The sequence below is a fragment of the Apaloderma vittatum genome, unplaced genomic scaffold (assembly GCF_000703405.1).
Source record: "Apaloderma vittatum isolate BGI_N311 unplaced genomic scaffold, ASM70340v1 scaffold19291, whole genome shotgun sequence".
In the NCBI taxonomy this organism is placed as follows: domain Eukaryota; kingdom Metazoa; phylum Chordata; class Aves; order Trogoniformes; family Trogonidae; genus Apaloderma; species Apaloderma vittatum.
This window is the reverse complement of record NW_009697589.1, coordinates 70394-92238: the sequence shown is the minus strand read 5'-3', so window position 1 is coordinate 92238 and position 21845 is coordinate 70394. Positions and strand designations below refer to the sequence as shown.

The following is a 21845-nucleotide window of genomic DNA, read 5'->3' as shown; positions in this document are numbered from 1 at the left end:
AGGATGACTGGAAGCACAGCAGGGAGGGGGTGCATTGGGGAGTGAGCTCCATTAGGATGGAGAGAGGTCCTGTTTTATCATAGACAGATGGTTTGTAACTCTTTGCCGACCAAAGAGAAGAGAGTGGATGCGGAGTCAGTTGTTTTTTCAACAGGCAGTATTAGGAACTAATGGATGAGGGGTATATACAGTGGCAGCACTCAAGTAAGGGCAAGCCAAAACCAGAAAGTCTTAAACCTCTGAAATGCAGAAGTCTCAACTTTTACATTCATGCATGATTTTCCAATTTTCCCCTAATCTTCCCCAACTACTTGTCCTTCCACTTCCAGTATTTCCAAAAAACCACAATTTTCTTTACACATCCTTTCAACGAATCACAGTCTAACTCCATCTCCTTTTTCCCTCTCCTCTGTGCCCTGGGCCCCTTCCCAGCTGTTATTCCATTCCTGCGTGGCTGGCTCGTAATTACATTTTCCTGCTCACGAGAGAGACTCTCCGAGGTGGTCCGCAGGTAAACAGATGAGGTTGGCAGCAGGAAAAACCAAACGCAAAGTTTAACCACGTGCTGCACGAAGGGCAAAACCCACTCCAGACCCAGGGAGCACAGATCTTCACAGGCTTTCTCTTCCGAAGCCCGCCTGAATCAATACATCTGAAACCCAGGTAGGAACGTGATGACACACATACGTGCTTGGGTGAGCGCTTTCCCTTCTTACCTCCACAAACCAGACCTGCCGTTCTCTTCATCGAGGAGCTTCCAAGCCCATGTGAAACTTCATGCATATGGTAACGTGGCGGTTCTCGACTAGCCGAGCTGCTCTGCGGTTGCCCCCAGCCTGCGCGGTGGCTCTCGCAGCTGGCGGAGGAGCGAGCTGCTTCACACAGACCCCGGCTCTTTGGGGATGGGTGAGGATGAGCTCAGCCCTGCTGCAGCCAAACGGGAAGAGCAGCAGGGGAGCTGTGAAGGTGTGTGGGAAACACGACAGTGATGCAGTCGGTCATTTCAGGTCTGGGTGTGGGATTTCTCCCTCGATGCAAGGGTAGTCTCACGCTGGCAGCTGCTCCGTCCATTCCATCCGAGGTTGGGCTTGGCCTGCTCTACTGGTTTTTGCCCGCTTACGTGCCCATCTGCAGCAACAGAAACCCTGCTGGCCGTGCAACTCTAGCCAGTCCCCACCTTACACAAGGAGGAGAATTTGGACCGAGCCTTCAGATCTGGGCACACACATCCCTCCAAGGCGGCCAAGCTCCTCTCAGATGGGTAATTCCTGTTTCCAGAATTTCACTGATTTACGATGCAGAGCAGTTGTTTGCATCCAGGCGGTGCAGAGAGCAGGGTGCTTGGGGAAGCTCGCCGTTTCTTTCAACCCCTTTCCAATCTTTCACTTACTAAGACTGTAAAATGTTTTCCGGTCCATTTGTTATCCCACAGATATTTTCACTCGGCAAGTCGAGAGGACTAGAGTGGAGAGGTCCGCCCGCCAAGGCTCCCACCCACCTCAGCAACCATGGGAGCAGAACACATCACCTTGTCGGGGACAATCAGGGCTTGTGTCACTCTCCCAAAGCGAAGGTAAGAAGGTCACCCTATTTGATGATGATGATTCTGATACCAGAGTCAAAGAACAGAGGCAAGGTAAGTGAGGGAGAGGAGAAGGAGGTGAGGACATATGGAGGAAGGCAACACGAAGCAACCACCGGTAGCTCAGCTGCTGCCTCATCAGCTCCCTGGGAAAAAATGAACTTCTCAGGAGATATATTCATAAGCAAAACCTCAAGGACTCCATCTGAGAATCCCAAAACTTTTCCACTTGCATGAAAGAAACCACTATAGAGTTGCAGCCAAAAATCATTCTTCCCTCAAACTGTGGAAAAAAAAAAGACTGTTTTGCTGGAGTCTATTTACAATTCCAGCTGCAGTTTTCAGTCAGCCCGGTCAGAAGACTCCACTTAATCTTTTATAGGTGGCAAGAAAGAAAAAGAGGAGCAAGCTGCTTTCCTGCATACACAAACCAAATAACTGAGAGAGATACCAAATGTGCAAAGCTTTATATAAAAGAGCAGATACAGATGGAGGTGGGGAGGTTGCTGTTTTGATTCTGTTTTCCTGTGGTTTTCTTATTTCCTGGAACTAAGGTGGAATAGACAGTAGAGCTCAACATGCTAAGGAGTTATTAGATAAACCAGGGTGTTGTAATGGAAACTGTTTAGTGACTTTAAAGCAAGCATTTACTGCCAAACATTCCTGACATCCCGAGAGAAGCATAATAAAACCCATCAGATAAATAATGCTCAAAACTGGAGCAGACAGAGCACGGGAATGTATGTTCTACACGCAGTTGGCATTATCAGTCAGACAAGCCAATGATTTACTATTTTCCCTACGTTAACTGAAATAACCCCAGGTAGCACTGTGTTTTACAAATACAGGATTTGACAAAGCCACCACTAGGTGGTAGCAGTCCAGTAAATTTGGGATTTTTTGGACCCCTGCTTCTACTTCCACGGCCAACTGGAGAACATCTTTCCAACCCACGGAGTCAACCTGCAAAATTTTGGGGGTTATCTTTGTCCATTTTTATCGTAAATACTCTGAACACTAAAATTTAGCCAGCTTCATTAAAATCACATGCAGGCACACATTTAATCAGCCCACAGCGGAGGGAGCTTCGGTCGTTTCTGCACACCTTTTGAAATGAAAACATTTGAGATAGAAAAGGACTATTTACAGTAAATGGAACTGAATGTATCTGGGAGAAACGGAGAAAGCCAATTTTGGAAAAAAATACACTTTTTGCCTTTGACACAAGGTATAGTCCCCCAGAACCTTCAAGAGAGCAGCTAAAGTCACCAACATGAAGAAAAGTGTTCAGGACTAGCTCCGAGTGCACCTGCCAAGTGGAAATCTGCATTGAAGGTGGGCAGGGGGGGAATTCCACACTTTCAGCTTATGCCAAATTACACCATTTAGGGGAAAAGCAGTCTGAGGTAGAGCCGGCAATACAATCAGCGAGTTATACACCATCTCCTCAGTATCTTCCAAACAACAGCTCAAGTACCCAGGCCAACACCCAGCAGGCAAGCAATTCCTGTTTCACCCTGAGCTGCGGCTGTTAAACTTTGCCTGACACTGAAAACGCAGTTTTAAGCCCTTTGTCCTCTAGGAAATACCCACAAATGTAGTTCAGAGGTAAAACCAGCTAGAACAGCTTGGCAAAACAAAACGTCCCCCGCTATACCCACGGCTCACATGATTTCTGGAGGGATCGCAGAGTGGCAGGTATCTAGAGCAAAGATGAATTCTGCTAAACGCTAATCGGAAAATTCACTGTTTGAGTAAACTTACTTTGTCAATATTTGCCTAGCTAGCACAGAGCAGTTTGCCCGACCCTCTCACATCAGGGGCAAGCCTCCTTAAGGAAGGGACCTTTCCTCAGCAAAGTCTCTTTCTGTATTACGTAAGAGATAATCCCTTACCTCGCTCCCATCCCACATGCCTCCCCTCGTCAACTGTATTTTGTTGCAAGACGGGAGCATTCAGAAAGCCCTAAGGAGACAAAGGCAGGGCCGCTTCAACGTGATGAAAGTGGGCGACTCATTAAGTTGCTCCACAATTCCATCGCACGCCTCCGCCGACCTGACTGCTGTGCGCCGGGCGGGACGTCCTCAGTCTGCTCCAGGTGCTCTAGACCATTCCCTGCCTCTCCAGCCAGCAAGGACACGCATCAGGGCCTCCTCATCTCTGGAAGCCTATTCAAAACCACCATCCTGTTTTTGTTTGGGTTTAAAGCAAGACCAAAAGAAGCCCTCTATAAACTTGTTCCCAGTGACACTCTATTGAATTGCGCTTCCTGTCTTACACCTCATCTTAGAGCTTCGCTTCGTTTATGGCTGAGCAAACACCATCCAAGCTTCTCCCTTCTCTCCCTTTCCTCCTGGCACACAATGAAATCTGGACAATTAATCACTTCCACGGGCTCTCTGTACACGAGCCCCACGCACGCTACTCACCCACCTTTTTAAACCAGCACAAAAAGAGAAACTACCCCGTTTTAAACCAAGGCACAGTTTCAAATTGTTAATTTGCTTCCACCGATTTTGAAATCCGTTTTTCTTGGACAATGGAGGGAGACCACAAGTCCAAAGCTGCCGAATGATTTTGGACCACGATTAAATGCCACTGGGCGAAGCCAGCTATAAACACTAACTAAGCCGAGCTATAAAGCACACGCGGTAGCTATAACAGTATAGGATCTGGGCTCCTTCCTTGCTGTTTAAAGCCGCTGTTTGAGGACACAAAGCACTCGCCAGCAAAGCCAATTTCAACAGCATCTATCCCCAGCACCTCCCAGGAGATGCTGCCAACTCCACACCTTAGCTGCATCAATGCGCTCTTTTAGGGCTGCCCCACCAGCCAGATCCAGGAATTGATCTCATGACTGCTGGTCCCTCCCCTTGCCCTTTTCATTTTTTGGGGCAGCTGGGTCACCTACAGCTGTGGGGATGAACAACCACAAACAGGTCGAGCCAGTAAGGCGGAGAAGTGCTTTGTGTTATCCAGTCGTGGCCCAAGGCTCTGTCTGCCGGGGGCAGGTCGAACCACTCTGACCAGCCCAGTGCCAGCTGCTAACAACAACATCTCGGTTCCACCAAAGTCCAGCCCATCCTCCGGGCCGTGCCAGCGCTCATCTCAGAGGCTTGTGTCCTCACCTCACCGACCAGCCGAGCTGTACTGGGATCCCTCTGACTATAGAGTTTTCAGTGGACACAAGTAGGATGTTTTACCTTCATCCTGCTGTGAAAGTGGTCAGAGGCGAGCAGTTTCAGAGCCCTTTCTGCAGACTTTGGCTCCGCGAGGGGATCATGTTATAACATGAGTCTTCCTCTCTCACGCTGCAGCCATCTGTTGTCTGCATAGGCAGGATGAGCCCACGTGACACCCAGATCCGTGCTCCAGCCTTGTGAAGTTACAGGCTGTTAACATGGTAACAAGGCAACTTAGTCTTTTCATGATAGGCAAGATCAAATCACGTCGTAACATGTCCCCAGCATGGCAGATTTTAATGCTAGACTAATGCTGAGACCTGTATTACTACATTTGAATCACTGCAAGGCAACCTGATGTATTAGAAAAAGAAGAAATGATAAGAGAGGCTGGGAAAACAGCAGATTTTTCCCAAACAAACCAAAGCCTGGAAATCTAAGAGGAAAATCCCATGCACACTTTTGTGCATCCTGATCAGCAGCTACTCTGAAGCCGAGAGTAACAACTCATTCACAGTTTTAACTACCCTGACACACAGAGCCAACTTCTCGCTGCTTTTGTAACTTTCCCGTGAAACCAGCTCGGAGCGACAGAGAGACCCTGTCTCTCCTGGAGGTGTGAACACTCCTTTGTGCAAACACTTTTCAGGCAAGGGATGTGCAACACCAGCTGCTGAGCTTCCTTCTTCCGTCCATCCATCCACCCATAGAATCACAGAATGTCAGGGGTTGGAAGGGACCTCTAGAGATCATCTAGTCCAGCCCCCTGCCAGAGCAGGATCACCCAGGACAGTCACACAGGAACGCATCTGGGCAGGTTTTGAAAGTCTCCAGAGAAGGATCCACACCCTCTCTGGGCAGCCTGTGCCAGGGCTCTGTCACCCTCACAGTGAAGAAGTGTCTCCTCATGTTGAGGTGGAACTTCCTATGTTCTAACTTAAACCCATTATTCCTTGTTCTATTGCTGAGAAGAGATTGTCCCTTTGCCTCTTGACACCCACCCCTCAGATATTTATATACATTAATAAGATCCCCTCTCATCCCTCCCTCCCTCCTTCCCTCCCATTTGGTCAGCACAGAAAAACCCTGAGTAACCGTGCTCGTCCTTGGTTTTGTGCCAGCTTGTCCTTTCTGACTGAATGCCCCTCACCTGCCCACAGCGAAGCTTTGTGTGACCTGACAATCAGCCTCCTTCACTGCTAAACTTTCAAAGCAGAGGGGGCAGGTGAGCTTCGATGCAGATCAATATAAAGTAAAGCAGCTTTGGAAAAATAACCTACAGCGTGCCTACGTGACGCTCAGTGTGGCACTGGCAGGTACATCGGGGCAGGAGGTTTTGGAGCCATCGCTGATGGCTCTCCAGGATCTCTGGCCTGCAGCAGCAGCCCGACTAAAGCTGAGGAACGCTGGGTACCACGAGCAAAGGTACTGAGAGCAGGACCAAGGGTGCCTGTGGTTTCAGGAGGTGCGTGCACTTCTGGTCTCCACGGCATGGAAAGTAGATGGTCACGTAGCAAACCCAGTCCAAGCAATGGCACGGCTGCCCCGCGAGGCGACGCCAGGAAGGCTCAGGCTTCCCATTTGGAAGGAAAGAAGGAGGTGTTGGGATTGAGCTTTACAAATCATGAAGGCATCTGAGAGGGCACACACAGAACTGCAATTCACCGAATCCTGCAATACAGGAACTAAAGGGGGCTCTTTGAAACTAGCAAGGTGTCACAGCCAAAAACAGATTAAAAACCAGTTCCTTTTGTGGCAGGTAGTGAACTTGTGGAGCTTGGAGCCAGATGGGGCTGGAAGCAGATGGCATCAGCAGGCCCAGAAAGCCATCCGAGAGACTTGCAGACAGCAGGTCCATGAACAGGTAGCAAAAGGAGCAGGTAGGGGTGTTGCCCTAAAACATGTAACCCTAATGCAGCAGTTGTGGATGCTGACAGAGTACTATGAGGAACAGACCGCGAGAGGCGGCCAGGCCCATATGCCCACCCTAAATAGCACATCCTACTGCTACCATGGGAGACACGAGTACTTGGCTGCACGTACCATGGCCCCAAGGTGGCAGGGCACTGCTCATGTCCTCATGGTTTGCTCGCCTGCGGAGTTCAGTCCGACCAAACCCAGCCTGGGCTTGCTGTTCTGAACAGCTGGGAAAAAACTGCACGTGGCACCGTGAGGTCCAGCTGCCTCTTCCTTAGACTGGCGGACAAGCACAAATCTCCTTGGCAAGCAGCTGGCAACTCCAGGTTTGTGCAAATTCTGTTAGATTCGGTAGAAAAGACAACAGCGCATTTTTGGCAGGGGAAGGGCTTCTGGCCTGGCACAGGAAAAAAGTCTATCTGCCCTCCTAATGTGTAATAAGAAACTCATTTGGGTATTTTTCCTTTTTCCCTTTTACTGCAACATCCTGACCACAAGCTCAACTGCAGATTCTTTCCTGAGATCTCTATCACACGTGTGAATGTGGCACAACCTCCATGAAAGCCATGGGGCATCCTGCCACTGATTCCAGTGGAATCGAGCCCCATATGTTGAACAAGCAATCAATCACCTCCCCAGAGGAGAAAGTTTTTCACGCCTGTAACGCTGTTAAAGGACTAGAAAAAGGGAAGGGACTGAGCGCAGGAAGAGTTGAAAGAAAAGTTGAAAGAAATGTCAGGGTCATGCAACGCAATGAGGAAAGCACTCCGGCATGGCATCGTCGTGACGAAGGAAGAGCTTGTGAGGATAGTTACTAGTAAGAGGAGATCGGCTCTTGTCACACCTTCCACCTCACACCCAAAACCTCTGAGTATCCCCTGTCCCAACACCAGCAGCCTCTTTGATACGACATCGTGGGTACATCTCTCACTTTAATCTCCTGCAAGTTGGTTCTAATTAGCATCTCAACCTGTACAAGGGATTTCCAGCACCCTGCAGATGTCTTAGGTGCCGTTTCTTTCTCTCAATTTTCGTCCAGTGGCAACAAAACTTTTTAGAAGCATCGAGACGCTGCTTTTTGTAAGCTTTCAGGTCAGTCTTTCCTTTCAGATGCATGCTAAGTCAACCATAAATTTATGGTTACAAATACCACCACTTTCTACCCTTTTATTTGGCTTCATTCACAACATAAATACAAAACAAAACTTCAAAGTTGAGCAGAAATCCTTTTGCTTCACGATAACCCAATTCCTTTCCACGTTTCTTTTCAAGCATGCAATGACAGGATTAGCTGGGGATTAATTACTTGAAACTAAACCTGCGTCTCAGGTCACAATTTTCTCATATTTTCAGCCTTTAAAATTTTTGTTTCATCCAAATATTTGTTGTACAGACCAATACTTAAGAGCAGATAAGATGCTCTTCTTTCTACACATATGTCCTGGTTGGAGGTCTCAAAACCCAAATAAAAATCCTGCTTACTGTGCAAACTCCAATCCTCCCATCCCCAGTTACAGTCCTATTCCCAGACGAAAACCAGACTGCTTTCCAAAAATGTGACCTTAAAAGGCACCAAAAAAAGACCATTCCAAAAAGCAGTATTCTCTGCTTCCTCTCCTGTCCCTTAAAGGCAAATCCTCTTCTGATAAAAGGAACTTATTCACTGGAGAGTAACCTAAACAGGTAGTTTAAATGCAGTGTGATTTGATTTTTTATTAACTTTTTCGCTAAGAATGGTCATGGTCTGGATTAAAGCACATATGTGCCTAAATACTGGCTCAGAACTGACTGTAAAATTTGGTTAGCAGCACTAGTCTAGGCTGGACATACGATGGAAGCCAGTCATCTGAAGGGAGTCTTCTTCAGTATGAAGGGTCAGCTGAATAATCACGGCACGTGAGAAGATCATTCCTCAGTTAAGGCATTGCTTGTCACTTTGACTTAAGTCACAAAAGCAAGGAATAAAAATGTCTTCGGACTTTTTTTTGACTTGTGTCCTCCAGTCAACATGGAACATTCAGCTCCATGGGCTAGGTGTAACTGTATTCTATTTATTTATTACTTTATTTTGCTTAGAGCTTTTTTTGTCCAGCTAATTCCTGTTGTTAAGAGCAAAACAAAAACAAAACCAAAGCCAAAACAAACAAAACAAAAACCTTCTCTGCTATTAAATCTCACTTTCTAAAAAAAAAATAATCTTGGGCCAAATAAGATCTGGCAGTATCACTCTGAAAACATCCTCAAATGTTTATCTGAAAACAGATTCAGCCTGCCCACAACAGGGAGGTTGGACTAGATGATCTCCTAAGGTCCCTTCCAGCCTGTGCCACTCTATGATTCTATGATTAACAAACTAATGGCCAAAAAAGACTATTATTTTAATTTTATATTGAACCTAGTCTGACGCACATGCCATAAAAGGAGCAAAATTAACTGCACCACTTGCAGGGCACATCTTACTTGCTGCTCCGGGAACGCAAAATGTCAAGAGCAGGAGAGAAGAGCAAAAAAGAAAGAGTAAATTAAACAATAAAGACATCAAGAGAAAGAAAGTATTAAAGGCAAGCATTCAGGCATGTTCAAACAAACCTCAGGTACTGTGTCACACACTGTATAAAGGCAAGCTACGCCAAACTCCCAGTGCCCCACTTGTAAAGCTTTGCATTACAATAAAAAAAACTGTCGAGGAAAGGTGTATGGTTCTTCAGGGAAACACTTTTGAACTAAAAAACACACACTAGTGTGGAAGGAAGAATAAGAAGAGCAAAAGCTTTCATGAGAGAGACTTCTTTCATGAGAGGGATGAAGGTTACTGGTAGCGTGTGTGTTTTTGCACTTCCACAAAAGGTAAATCTGATCTTGACACCGCATAGAAGGAGTCCCCCATGTTGAAATTTTATGGAACAGGAATGACGAATGACACCTGCAAAATATGTTTCCATGTCTGTATAAACACAGCAGTTTGAAACTGGTAATATATAAGCTCAGAATATACTTTTCCCTCAACAGTGCTCACCCATTATTAGCTTAGATCGCTTGTATAAATTACTGCAATAACAGCTTCATTACAAGTGGATGGAGAAGAGCTAGTTGCCCCTTTTTAGCTCAGATGACTGCCTTGGGGTTTTTTCCGATAGCAGCGTCCTCCAGAAATGCAGGAGCAGGGACCAGCTTATTAGCAGTGATTCCCTGTGCAGCAGGGAAGCAGATCACCAGGACTTTCATCTATCCCATTCGCATCAGCCTCCTGGCCCCTTCTCTCCCCAGCTCAGGGAGCAGCCCTCAAGCCCAGACAATAAAAGTTTCCCTTTTCCCTTTACAACAGGATTAGCGAATAGAATTTTCTACTTATCTCCTTTCAAAAACCAGAGCTATCCAACAAGTCACCGCCTGTGCAATAGGTGGGGACAGAAGCGGTGCGTGTGCTACGACACCGCAGACGCTCTGTCAGAAAACCGACTCTCCCACCACGAACACAAACTCGACCAATGGCTGCCTCTAGGAGCTGCTGTGAATTCCCAGTTTAGAAGCTGGTGTCACCTGAAAGGAGATGTCCTAAGGCCACTCAGAGATTGCTCCAGCACAAGCCTCCCTCACGGCTGCTCTGCTGCTGGTTAGAAAAGAGCTCAGTATTATCATTGCCACTGCAATGGAATCTGATTATTGCCGCTGCCCCAGCATCACCAAAAATCTCGTATCTGCACCGAGGATCCAGCCCTGCAGCAGCCCCACTTGCCAGCCTTCCCTGTGGGGACTGCAGCACAGGCTCTCCGAAAGGACGGTGTCTCCTTCCAGGCCCTGTGGTGGTAGAGGAGACAAGTTTTACCAGTATAACTCACGTCTGAGTGCATTTTCCTGCCTTCATTAAGGGTTTACACCAGTGCTGCTAGCTTGGAAATCTGCCATCGATAAGCAGGTCAAACCCCTTAGTCTGGGAAAAGCCTCTCTATTGTTTTCTGTCTCATGAACAGTTCTTCAGTAACTACATATTTTTTTTTGGAGAGCAGGGTGTTAGAAAACAATTGATATGAATAAAGAACTCTCCTTCACCACGGAAAGTAAACTGTATGCCTAATAAGATGAAATAATTTGGTCTCTGTGGGCCAGCAAACAACAGCCTCACTGTTGCACTGATACCTTGCAAGTTATGTCCTCACGTCACCCAAAGTAAACTGTGATAGGGACTGCTCCACAGCTCAGATTCCCTTTAAACCTCTTAGCTAACCTCTGTTACCTCTTCAGGTTTCCCTCTTTAGCACAGACATGAATCAGTTGCTCCAGGAAACCTCAATTCCTTTCAAAAGAAAAATGAAGTTATCTTTTATGAGGCTGTATTCAATTCCTCTAATGTTTCTTACAAGTATCTCTCACTGATACTCTTTACATCAGGAGGTGAGATTGCACAATGAAGCAAGTAACGCGAACAACCATGACTGACTTAAAAGGGAGCAACAGCAAGTGGAGCTTTGCCCTCTCTCCCTCCAAGCAGGATGAGAATCCAGCTGCTAATTACCTTCTTACAGCGTGGGTGAGAAAAGGTGTGAACTTCAGATCAGTGCACTGCTCAACGCAGTATTTCCTTTATAGCAAAGAATGAAAAATAACCCCAAACCTAGAATAAATCTCCCTCCCCAATTCCTCCTTTTGTTTACACCAGGGTTGAGGCTACTCACACAGTGGCACAATATTAAAGACTCCATACACATCTCCACACTGCCGAGCTCAAGCCCACCTTTAGTTGCCCAGCACCAAGAAGAAACACTTCCTAGAGGCAAGCTACTACATAATGCTCAGGATGACGTTTCTCGCATCCTCCTTCTTTGATCTGTCAAATAAAAGCCACTGCAAGAAAAAAAAATGCTAAACACTGTATTATTTTATGTTCCCGCCACAATTGTATAGTTATTTGCTCTCGTTTTCATGGATCTTTTTACCATGAGTGATGCAGACAAACAGTCACCAGAAGCACCCAAACCAACCACGTAAGGCACAATGAAATATTCAACATACACGCTCACCTTCAAGGTAAGACAACAATCACAGAACACCTGAAACCAGGGTATTTTCCCACATACACTCAGTCATGCCACTGAAGTCAAATGGGTTTTAGCAGTTTAATTTGCCCCCTTCACACTCAAAGGCACAGAGATGATTCGAGTACTGAAAAAACTACCACCACCACTACACAGCAGCAGTGACAGGGATTTGCAAAACGACGAAGAATGCCATTCAGACATCAGAGAGAGGACAAGCAAGGAAGATTCCTCCACAGGGAGGCCCTTCCATGAGGAATATCCTCAGGGGCTCCAAGCCACTGAAAGCACAAGGCACTCTTACCTGTGTGAGTGAGCATGTGCCGCTGCAGGGAATGTACCCACGGAAAGACTCGAGGACAGTGAGGACAGGGGATATTTTGCTGGCAGTCTGAGTACGCGTTCCTCTTCCCTCTCAGCAGCTTATCCTCGGCAGTTTCCTTCTCGTCCTCACTCGTTCCATTCCTGCCGCTTTCTTCCTTGAAATTGTCAGTGGACTGCAGAAAGGGGCTAAATTTATTAGTGTCTGTGGTAGCCAGCATTTTCTCTATGCTGGCAAACTCCCCACTTGACTCCAGATCCACACCACTGCTAAGTTTAGGCTTGTTTTTCGTCCCTTTCTTTCTACCTCTTTTCTTAGTCAACCCAGCGTCGGCAACGGGAGACTGCTCTGGATCACAGGCCTGAGTCAGGTCACCGGGCAGGCTGGGGTCTCTCTGAACGGTGGTCACGATTGTCACTTTTGCTTTGGAGTTCCCTGATTTGTCACATCCAGCGGAGCCGCTCACCGCCTTGGCACCTGCGTCCGCGGGCTCCGTTTTCAGCAAAGCGGGAGCAGAAGACACAGATGAAATGATCTGTGCAATGGAAGCCAACGGTGGCAGCTCTTTAGTTACTGGAGGCTTTGGCAAGAGAGGTGGCGGCGGTGGTTTAGGCCTCAAGGGTCTCAGCAAGGCAGAATTGCCAAGGAGAGCCGGGGAAATGATCGGGACAGTCAAATGCAACGACCCTTTCAGTGGCTGGGGATGTCTGACAGCCCTGTTCTTCTCTGAGTTCCCATTGGCACCAAAAACCAAAGGACACTGCAGACAGTTATAGGCTTTATCGTTGTTCCCAGAAGCCTCCAACTCCTGATTCCTGGCTTCACATGGGACATCGTCGTTATCCTTCTTCAGGACTTTGGGGATGGACAGGTCGATAGGCTCCATGGAACAGTCGTAGAGGGACAGAGGAGAACCACCAAACAGGTTTTCCTGCTTCACTTGCACAGCACTCAAGTTTTTGCTCTTCTGAGAGAAATCCAATGGCTCATCAAAATCCATGGGGAAGTTGCCCGTAGGTTCAAGTTTGATGGGGACGTGAGACGATGTCCCGAGCAAGAAGCCGTTTTGCGGCTCCAGGAAAGGCGTCATGGGCTTGTGGTCCATGTAAGTGCTGTCCTCCAACAAAGCAGAGTCTGTCTGGCTTTCCTGGGCGCTGCAGTCCACAGCTAAGATGTAATTCTCAATCTCCCTTTCTTGCACGTGCAAGTGCTGCTTGAGGATATGGTGAATGCAATTTCTCTTGGCCGAAAAGGCCGTGCCACACTCCTTGCACTCGAACGGCTTCTTCTTCTGGCAGCCACTGTGCGTTCTCATGTGGATGCGGAGGGCCCGGTAATGCTTCAGGTCCTCACCACACAGCTTGCACACCGTGTCCGGGGAGCAGAAGGCATCCACCATCTCTGCAGCATTGCTGGTGACATATTCAATGTTCTTCTCTATATCCTTCCTGGTCACTTTGAGGTGCTTCTTCCGCAGATGCCTCTCACAATTGGCTTTCACCGTGAACGGGTAGTGGCAGATTTTACAGATATAAGGCCTCTCCCCGCTGTGTGTCCGCAGGTGCCGGATCAGCGCTGCCTTGTCAGCTGCAATGTAGTCACAGATGTTGCACTGGTACGGGGAAATACCCAAGTGAGAACGGATGTGAGCTCTCAGGACGCCAGAGAAGGCAAACACCTGGTCACAGAAACGGCAGGGGTACAAAACTTTCCTCATGGTTGGAGCTTTCTTGTTTGCTGCCCCTGCAATGATGGCTTTGAGGTCTCCTTCCGTGACCTCTTGCTTGATCTTGGCTTCCATGCTCAAAGGCAGGAGAGCTTCGATGATGCTGTCCTGCTCCAGTTGTGTCTTCATCTCGTGCTGAGTTAAAGGCTCTACTTTGGGTTGGAGGAGCAACTGCGAGGATTGACTCAATTTGGCTCCTGTCTGGGGGAGGTGAGAGTTGGAGGAGGACTCCACCGAGTTCTTGATCAGCCTCAGAGGGGGAGGCGGGAGGCTCGGGCTGATGCAGCCAGGGGAGGCTTGCTGGGCACTAATAAGAGGAGGAGGTGTAGAGGTTGCGACAACTGTTCGTGGTGTTACCAAAGGCTTTGGCTTCAGTGGTGGCATGTGCTTGAAAATGGACTGCACAGGGACAGAAGGTGCCTTAGAAAGCGGAGGAAGACTGATCTGAGGAGGAGCGGAAGAAGCCATCTTCAAGATCTGCTGAATGTCTGCCAGCTCAATGGCAGACTCATTGGAGATGGGTTTTACCACAATACTGCTGTCAGGCTGGATGATAAAACCCTTCTGGAAAGGCTGCAGCGAGAGGAGCTTTATGTTCTCTTTTGTAGAGGGAAGGACTGAAAATGACCCTCCCATTGAGGCAGCTTCCAGAGGAGAGAGGCTGAGCAGACCGGTGCTGCCGGGTTCCTGAGGTAGGTTACTCTTCAGTGCGCTGAGCCGTATTTCTTGGACCTCATCTTGTGTATTGTCCTCCTGCTTGACAGGCTTGATGTCTTTGGTGTACTGTAGGCCCAAGGATGCCATGAAGGCTTTCTGGTCTGGGTTCTCACCGGGTGGGGTCGTGGACTGTAGCTTGTGCTTGTCTTTTCCCTGATCCACCACATGAGTTTCTGTGTGCAGTTTGAGCGCCGAAAGCATGGGGAATGCCTTGTTACACGTCTCGCAAATAAATCGATGGAAGTCACTGATACACCTTCGCAAATTCGTTTCACACCAGACCTGAAAGACATGCAAAAATATTTAGAGTAGACATCTCAAAACTGGAAAGGCATCATATGCTGCTGCAAAACAAAAACAGCCCACTCTCTCTTCTACTGCCCAAGTTAAGGACTTCAGAGCAGCCACCATCTACCTGCCACAGAGAATTGCTCCACAGCTTATAGTCACCTAAGTGGTGTCTCTGAATGAAGGGCCGATTTGCCAAAAGCTCCCTTCTATGAAAGCAACCTCCTTCAGAGGATTATTCAGGCTTTTACATACTTTTCTATCCTTAACATCCCTTCTAGAAACCTCTGTTGTTTCACTGACAGGAGAGAAGCCTCAGTAGACTACACAGCAAATTTCAGTAAGCTGGGCTGCAAGGCTACCTCTTCTAGCTTTATTACTACAAAGAAATGGGGGGGAGGGGGAAGAAAAAGAAAAAAAAGGCATTCAAAAGAAGGCAAAACAACATAAACTAACCAAAATAATACCCTCCCCAAAACAAATCAATGAAATGCAGCGCCCAAAGCAGAAAGGCTTTTGGTTTGTAAAGTCTGATTATGCTTATTCTCCCAAGAAAAATATTAAGCTCACAAATGGATTTTGTAACTGTCCCTGAAGACTATCAGGAACTCAAATGCTGCACTGAAATGCTACCTAGACAGCTCACATGTTGCAAAGGTTTCACATCAAAGAAGAGCCCAAGTGATAAATTAAACAGAAGGCTGGCAAGACCTTCATATATTCTACATGCTTTGTTCAGATGCTTCATAGGTCTGGACTCACAGTGCCAGCAAAATTATTACAGAAGCAAAGTCCCAACATTTAAATCCCTTAATAACGTTAAATGTCTGTCAGTAATTACAGAAGAAATAAACTTGAGTTGTTTAAAAGTTCTCCAGATTTTGTAACTTTGACACCAAAACTGTACCAGTTACAGAATGACTTATACGCTCCTCTAGACCATCAGCAAATTTTAGGTTTACCATCTTGCCAGAAGAGCTGGAAATCAATGTTTTAATCCAAGTAGGGTAAGAGAAGTGCAGATACTGAATAAGCACAGTCCTGCTGGATTGTGCTGTTGATCTATTTCTTTTTCTTTTTTTAATAGATAAGCAGCTTCATCCAGACACAAATTAACTAAGGCAGGCAAGATACGACAGAGGGAGGAATGATGCAATCCAATAGAAAGTTTTACAGGTCTCAGAAAAATATTTACAGACTACTCCCTGCCTTTCCTCAGACACTGTCCCTCAAGGTACAAAATCTTCAGATATCACGTAACGAATGCAGTGAAAAGATGCCTAGGAATGTTTTGTGAAAAAAATCACTGAAAATGTCACCATTTAGTATGTCAGGCGACTTCTCATTCATGATAAAATCTTTCACACAGCAACTACATCCTTGCTACAGTAAATTAAATAATGTTTTCCTTATCATGTATCCTCTCTATTGATAGATGCGGGGTGATTTGGAGAAGAGAACTAATGGGCAGGCTGGAAGGGCCAAGGATCTAGTATCACCGAAGTCTTCCTTTAAAATACTTCTAGAGATCTTTACACCAATAGTTACCCACTGGAATGTCGAAAAAAACCAATGCAAACATTCTCTACATGACAGAACTTCTAAGGAAAGGCAAAAAGTGTTTGAAGCCTACACAGACAGCGGTAACTTGCTTTCCACAAAATATATCACGTCTCTGCCTCATCACGGACAAGTCTTTCAATGAATCCAGAAGATATGCACTGTATCAGCTGGTACATAAGCTATGAAGAACACAAAGTACCTGAGAAATGCGGGGGAACTTCCTACAGGAGAAGTCCGTGAACCCCAAGTCGTGGAAGCCTGCCGGAATCGAAGGGTTGTTCTGAATGAAAGGCTTTCCCATGGGATCTCTGGGAAGCTGCTTGTGGATAACTGCGTTATGGCGCAGCAAGCCCCGATGAGTACGAAAGGTAATGCAACAGATGTCACACCTGCAAAGGAACGAAAAAACCAGAAATTATTCACTGACTGCTGTAAGCTTAAGGACCAGCCGCCTTCTCGCATTAGGGCAGCCTTGCTCCTCTCACCTCACGATACCAAGAACTTGCTAAATGCAAAACAAAGCCACAGCACAGCAAAATCCTATCACCACAGAAAGGCCACTTCAATCACAGTCATTTTCTAACAGCTTCTGGGTATTCAATTCACTGGACGTTTAAATAACTGAGATTCAAGAGAACTGAGCATCCCATGCGGGCAGACAGCAAAGCAGCAGCTGACAGCACAGCATTCTGACACCCTTCCCGTTGTTTGGCAAAAAGTATCTCAATGCTTTCAAACCATTTCATTTTTTCTAAGAAGTACTATTAAAATAAAAGACATGTAAAAAACGTCAATGACAAGGAGAGGCTAAATCAGCTGGAAATGTATAAATAGCACCTTTTTAAACTACTGCTTAAAACATACTACAGCACACCACCCCAACACCCCTCCACAATTTTTTTCTGCATTGCTTTTTTTTTTTTTTTTTAAAGGAAAGTGCTCTTTGAAGGGGAGGAGCATCAGAGGAGGAAGAGCTAAAACAGGTTCAACACTTCTGACACTCACACACGCCCTCACAGCCAAAGCAAAAAGCCGAAGCAACGTCGTTTCGTACCCACGCTTTTTATCGCCCGGATTTCTTGTTTTCCCTTAAGTTCTCAAAACCCGTATCCACTAAACAAGTTTCTCACATAAAGCAGGCTTGAGTTAAAACAATCAAAGCTACTGGAAACGCAGCTGTCCTGCAAGTGGTAAGGACTGTGCAGCATTGTCTGGTCAGCAAACAAGGCTGCTGCCTTTTAAATATCTGGGATTTGAGCTCCGCAGCACGACGGGTCACATCCACTTGGCATTTGGTGACACACAGCTTCACTCAGCGTGCTTTCTTGTGGTTACAGCTCCGACTTGCAACCAAAGCCTGGGTTTCCCAGAAGCAAACACTGCGTATGCGAAGCAGTCAGGTTTTGTCAGTGAGAATATTACATGCACGAGGAGTTTTTCACGTCTTCCCCTGCCTTAGTTCTCCCCGTACTTCGCTCTCCACATGAAGGAAAAGGACATGTGCCTACTCATTAAAAAAACATCCTGCAATTAGAAATGACTTCTGACAAAATCCTGAAACCACCCCCTCCATGTCCTGTCCCTAACAAACCCCCATTGTTGTTCTTTTTATCACTACATAAACTTCCACCAGCTTTTTTTATTCCCTGAAAACGAAGAGATAACCAAATCACCCATAAAGCAATTGGACTCATAGTCTCTGAGTGGCAAAAGGAGCAAGTGTGAAGTATATGTAACACAGCCTTTGCTGTCATGGGACCCAAAAGGCTGGGACATAACTATTACACGCTGGAGGTTTGATCTGTTTTATCTCCCCTGCCAATTCGCTTGCATCCTACCTGTATAATTATTGCCAGCGTAGTCCCTGCATTCTGTTAAATACCAAACCAAGGCCATTGACAAAGCCAACGGTTACTTAAAGAGGTCTGCTAAACGTGACAACAGTCTCTAGCGGTGGGAATGCCCAACAGGTAGTGCTCCTCCAGCCTCAGGACATACAGCTCTTCTCCAGTAAACTGGCAGTACCTATTCCATGATGCACCTTTGACCTTCAGCAAAACCAACACCAACCAACTACCAAAACTGCTGCGGGAAGGAGGGCACTAAAGGGTTAGAGCAGTCACCTGAAGGACGTGCAGACCATCGCAATAAATCCTTTTTCAGAGGTGAAGAAAACGCCTCACACGAAAGCAAGGAATGCTTCTGGCACACCAGCACAGAGACAATGAGGGCTTGCGAGCGACGCTCCGGCCCCACCAAGAACGCTGCCGGTGCTCCGTGGGGCCGGCTGCTGCGCGGAGGGACGTAGACCCTCACCTCGGGATGGCCTGAAGGCAGCTCCGGGGGCCCCGACGTCACCGCTTGCCCCTGGAGCAGCAACCCAACGCCAGTGGCCGAGTCCCCTCGAGCGTGATGGGGCAGGCGCAGCTGCTGCAGGTGGGAACACAGAGCTCCTGCTGGGAGGCAGAGCTGGCGCCTGCCACGGTAACCCCAGGATTTGGGCTGCGCAGGAACCAGCGCTCCCGGGCAAGCAGCCAGGGCGCCCCACAGGGAAGGAGGTGCCCCTCGTCCATCTTACACTCCCTCACCTCCACCAGCTCTGTGACACGCTGATTTTAAGCGCCGGTTTATTTATTGCTCACATCAAAAGCTGCGCTCGAGAGGAAATTTTTCAGAGCAGGGACCCGTGTGAAAGTCCTTCGCAGTACACCTGTATCAACTACTCTGCCTCAGGATAGGAAAAATTTGCAATTTAAAAACGGTGTTCTCCATGCAAAGGGAACCGCCCCCCCTCCCCCAAAACAAAAGTAATGTATCTTGAAAAACGAATATGTACTTTCCCGCTTCTATAATCCTCAGAAGAACACCCTTCTACGTTTTCCTCTTTCCTCCTTAGTTTCTCTTTTATTTTTCTTGCTGTGAGTAAAGAAGCAGCAAGAAATAAAGGGAAGTCAGGAAAAGGATTAAGCTCTTTTTCCATTTAGTCAAGAAGCTCCTGGCTGAAGAAAGATAAATCACGCCTGTGATCTCAAGATGCAGGCACTTGAGGGCACATAAAAGCACCACACCCTAGCTCAGCACCTTCCCCTGGTGTCACAATTTACAGGATCACATGGGAGCTGGAGCACTAGGGGGACTGGTGGATGCCCTCCATGCTCCAGGCACATCTGTAAAGGCAGATGCAGGTTGGAAAGCTGCAATAAAAACTGCCCGAGAAAAGCCCTCCCTGAAAGATGTGAGGAGCCTGCGCCGCTCGCCAAGGACAAGGGAGGTCACTGTGAAGCTGCTCCTGATGCAAGCTATTTAAAATACACGGCCCCTTTGCCCAAGCGTAAGCGCAACGTGTTTTTTCTCACGTGTTTTTGACGAGTTTCCTCCTCCTCACCCCAAGTAGGACGGGAGTCCCAGCTTCTCCTGAATGACAGGACTTGAGCTTTGAAGACAATTAACAATGCAGATACGGACGTGTACCACAGAATCACCTCCAAGAAAAACTTACAGGTACTAAGCTTCAAAACCTAACTAGTTTAGGCAAGTATCATGCTGCATTGACTAAGGCTTGTGTTAATTTCAGCTGTAAGCACTATCTTTATTTTAAGGAAGCCTAACCATTAATTTCTCTGTTTTGTTATCAGTACTATTTTCCATCTTTAGGTAGTGTTAATGCCTAGAGTATTTTTAAATCTAAAACCAGAGTCTAAGAAGGACAAGAGAAAGGAATCGTAGGTGATAGGAACATTTTTTCATCTTGTTTGAATTGCTTTTAAAAAAAAATTAAATTGTGGAAATTCTGGAAGTCCAACATATCAAACAAAGCATCTGAAACATGTATGGTAGTACTTTGCTCATGACGAACTTTAAAAAAAGAAAGACAAAAAACCCCACCCCAACATCTCCTTACAATTTCACGAGTCTGCTCATGTGTAGCACCAAGTCAAACACAGACGGGAAGGCTGCGGAGAACAGAGATGGGAACAGGTTCTGAGGCTGTCAGCAGAGCAGGCAGAGCGATGGCTCAGCACCTGAGCAGAGATAAAAGCGCTCTACTTGCAAGGTAAGTTTCCAGATGTAGCAAATAAAAGCTGCTGTGTTATCGTGTATTTGCTAGTCTTGGCCAGAGTTTTCCACTTTTCTATAAATATGATTACAGACCAGAGAGAAGAAAGCTGTTCAGTTCCAAGTAAAGAGAATAAATTACAAGGAGAAAGGAAAAAAACTGCTTTTAGTAGCTAACACTGCTTGAAAAGGAACTTCCTTCTCAATAGCTTTTATGTTTCAGAGTCAGCCATACCTGTATGACACGAATGTTAACACCAGGGCTCTGGCTCGCTGGCAGAGATGTACAAAGCAAGCGGCCGAAGAAACAGAACTGCTAAAACCCAAACACAGAACTAAAACACAACTGCACGACAACAGTGCAATGACCAGGCTGACCTTGGTGCTCAGACCACAGATCACACCAGGAGAGTCTGTTGAATTCTTCCTACACCACGGCACCTTTTTCGTATGTTTTTTTTTTAAATGTAGAAAAGGTCTCTGTGTAAAAACACACCATTAAAAAGCTTTCTGCTAAACTAAGTTAGTGTTCTTGAAATCTGTAATGCTAATTAGGATATAAAAGCATTTTAATAGGCTTTAAGGAATAGGCAATGCTTTGTGAAGCCTGTTGGAGAGGCAAGCCAGGATTTGCTACAGATACGACAAGCAGCACCTATGCAAGGGAAGTTTACATAAGTGATGCCTGTTGCCTTGCGTTACGCTCTCCTCTGAGCCAATTCCAATTTGTCAGCCGTGGAAATAACTGGTTTTCTTTAAGGAAAGGAAAGATATTTTTGAAAGGAAACGCACAACCAAAATTTAAGCAAAATTAATCCATCTTGATTTTGATGAAGGGTAATACAGTCAAACGTTCAATCCTTCTAAATTTTACCTTTCGGTAGTCAAGATATATCCATCATTCTGTTACCAAGAAATTAAACAAACACTGTGCTCTGCCTTACCTGACACTGGCAGTGGGAAAGAGAAAGGGACATTTAGCATTCTTCTAGTTACACTTCTGAAGCCATGCAAGGGTAGACCAAAACCTGAACTTTTCACCCATGCAGCTCACTAGGTTGCCCATGTCGTGGATGTCAACAAATAAAAATAATGTTCATTTCTAGGCCTTATCTAAGATGACTAGCTTGGTACCATTTTGTTCCTTTCCTGTTTGTGCTCTTTAGCAACTGCCACAAACAGAAGTAAGGAAAACAAACTAAGAATGAAACATATCCTGAGACAGATGCCATTAATACACAGTTAAGTCATCTAACTCTTCCCACTGAGATCCCTAATATCTGCCACATAGAAATTTCTACCTTTGTTGTTATTATTCTCCTTTCTGGCTTACGTTATTTGCAGAATTAATGCGTCTCTCCTTAGGAGCAAAAAAATATCCTCTGCTGACCTAGAAATAATAGAACTGGGCAGAAGAAGTAGATGGGCAACTCCCTGCCGCCGACTCGAGTCTGCGCCC

At 46.4% G+C, this 21845-nt stretch overlaps 1 protein-coding gene across 1 annotated transcript in view; it reads right to left on the bottom strand.

Annotated features, from left to right (window-relative positions):
• Positions 1–21845, bottom strand: part of RREB1 (ras responsive element binding protein 1) — a 64194-nt gene that overhangs the window by 6459 nt on the left and 35890 nt on the right. The window contains exons 7-8 of the mRNA XM_009877704.1: positions 16530–16719; positions 12019–14761 (exon numbers count right to left, since the gene is read on the bottom strand). Of these exons, the coding sequence (XP_009876006.1) occupies positions 12019–14761; positions 16530–16719 (2933 nt within the window). The remainder of the gene's footprint in view (positions 1–12018; positions 14762–16529; positions 16720–21845) is intronic.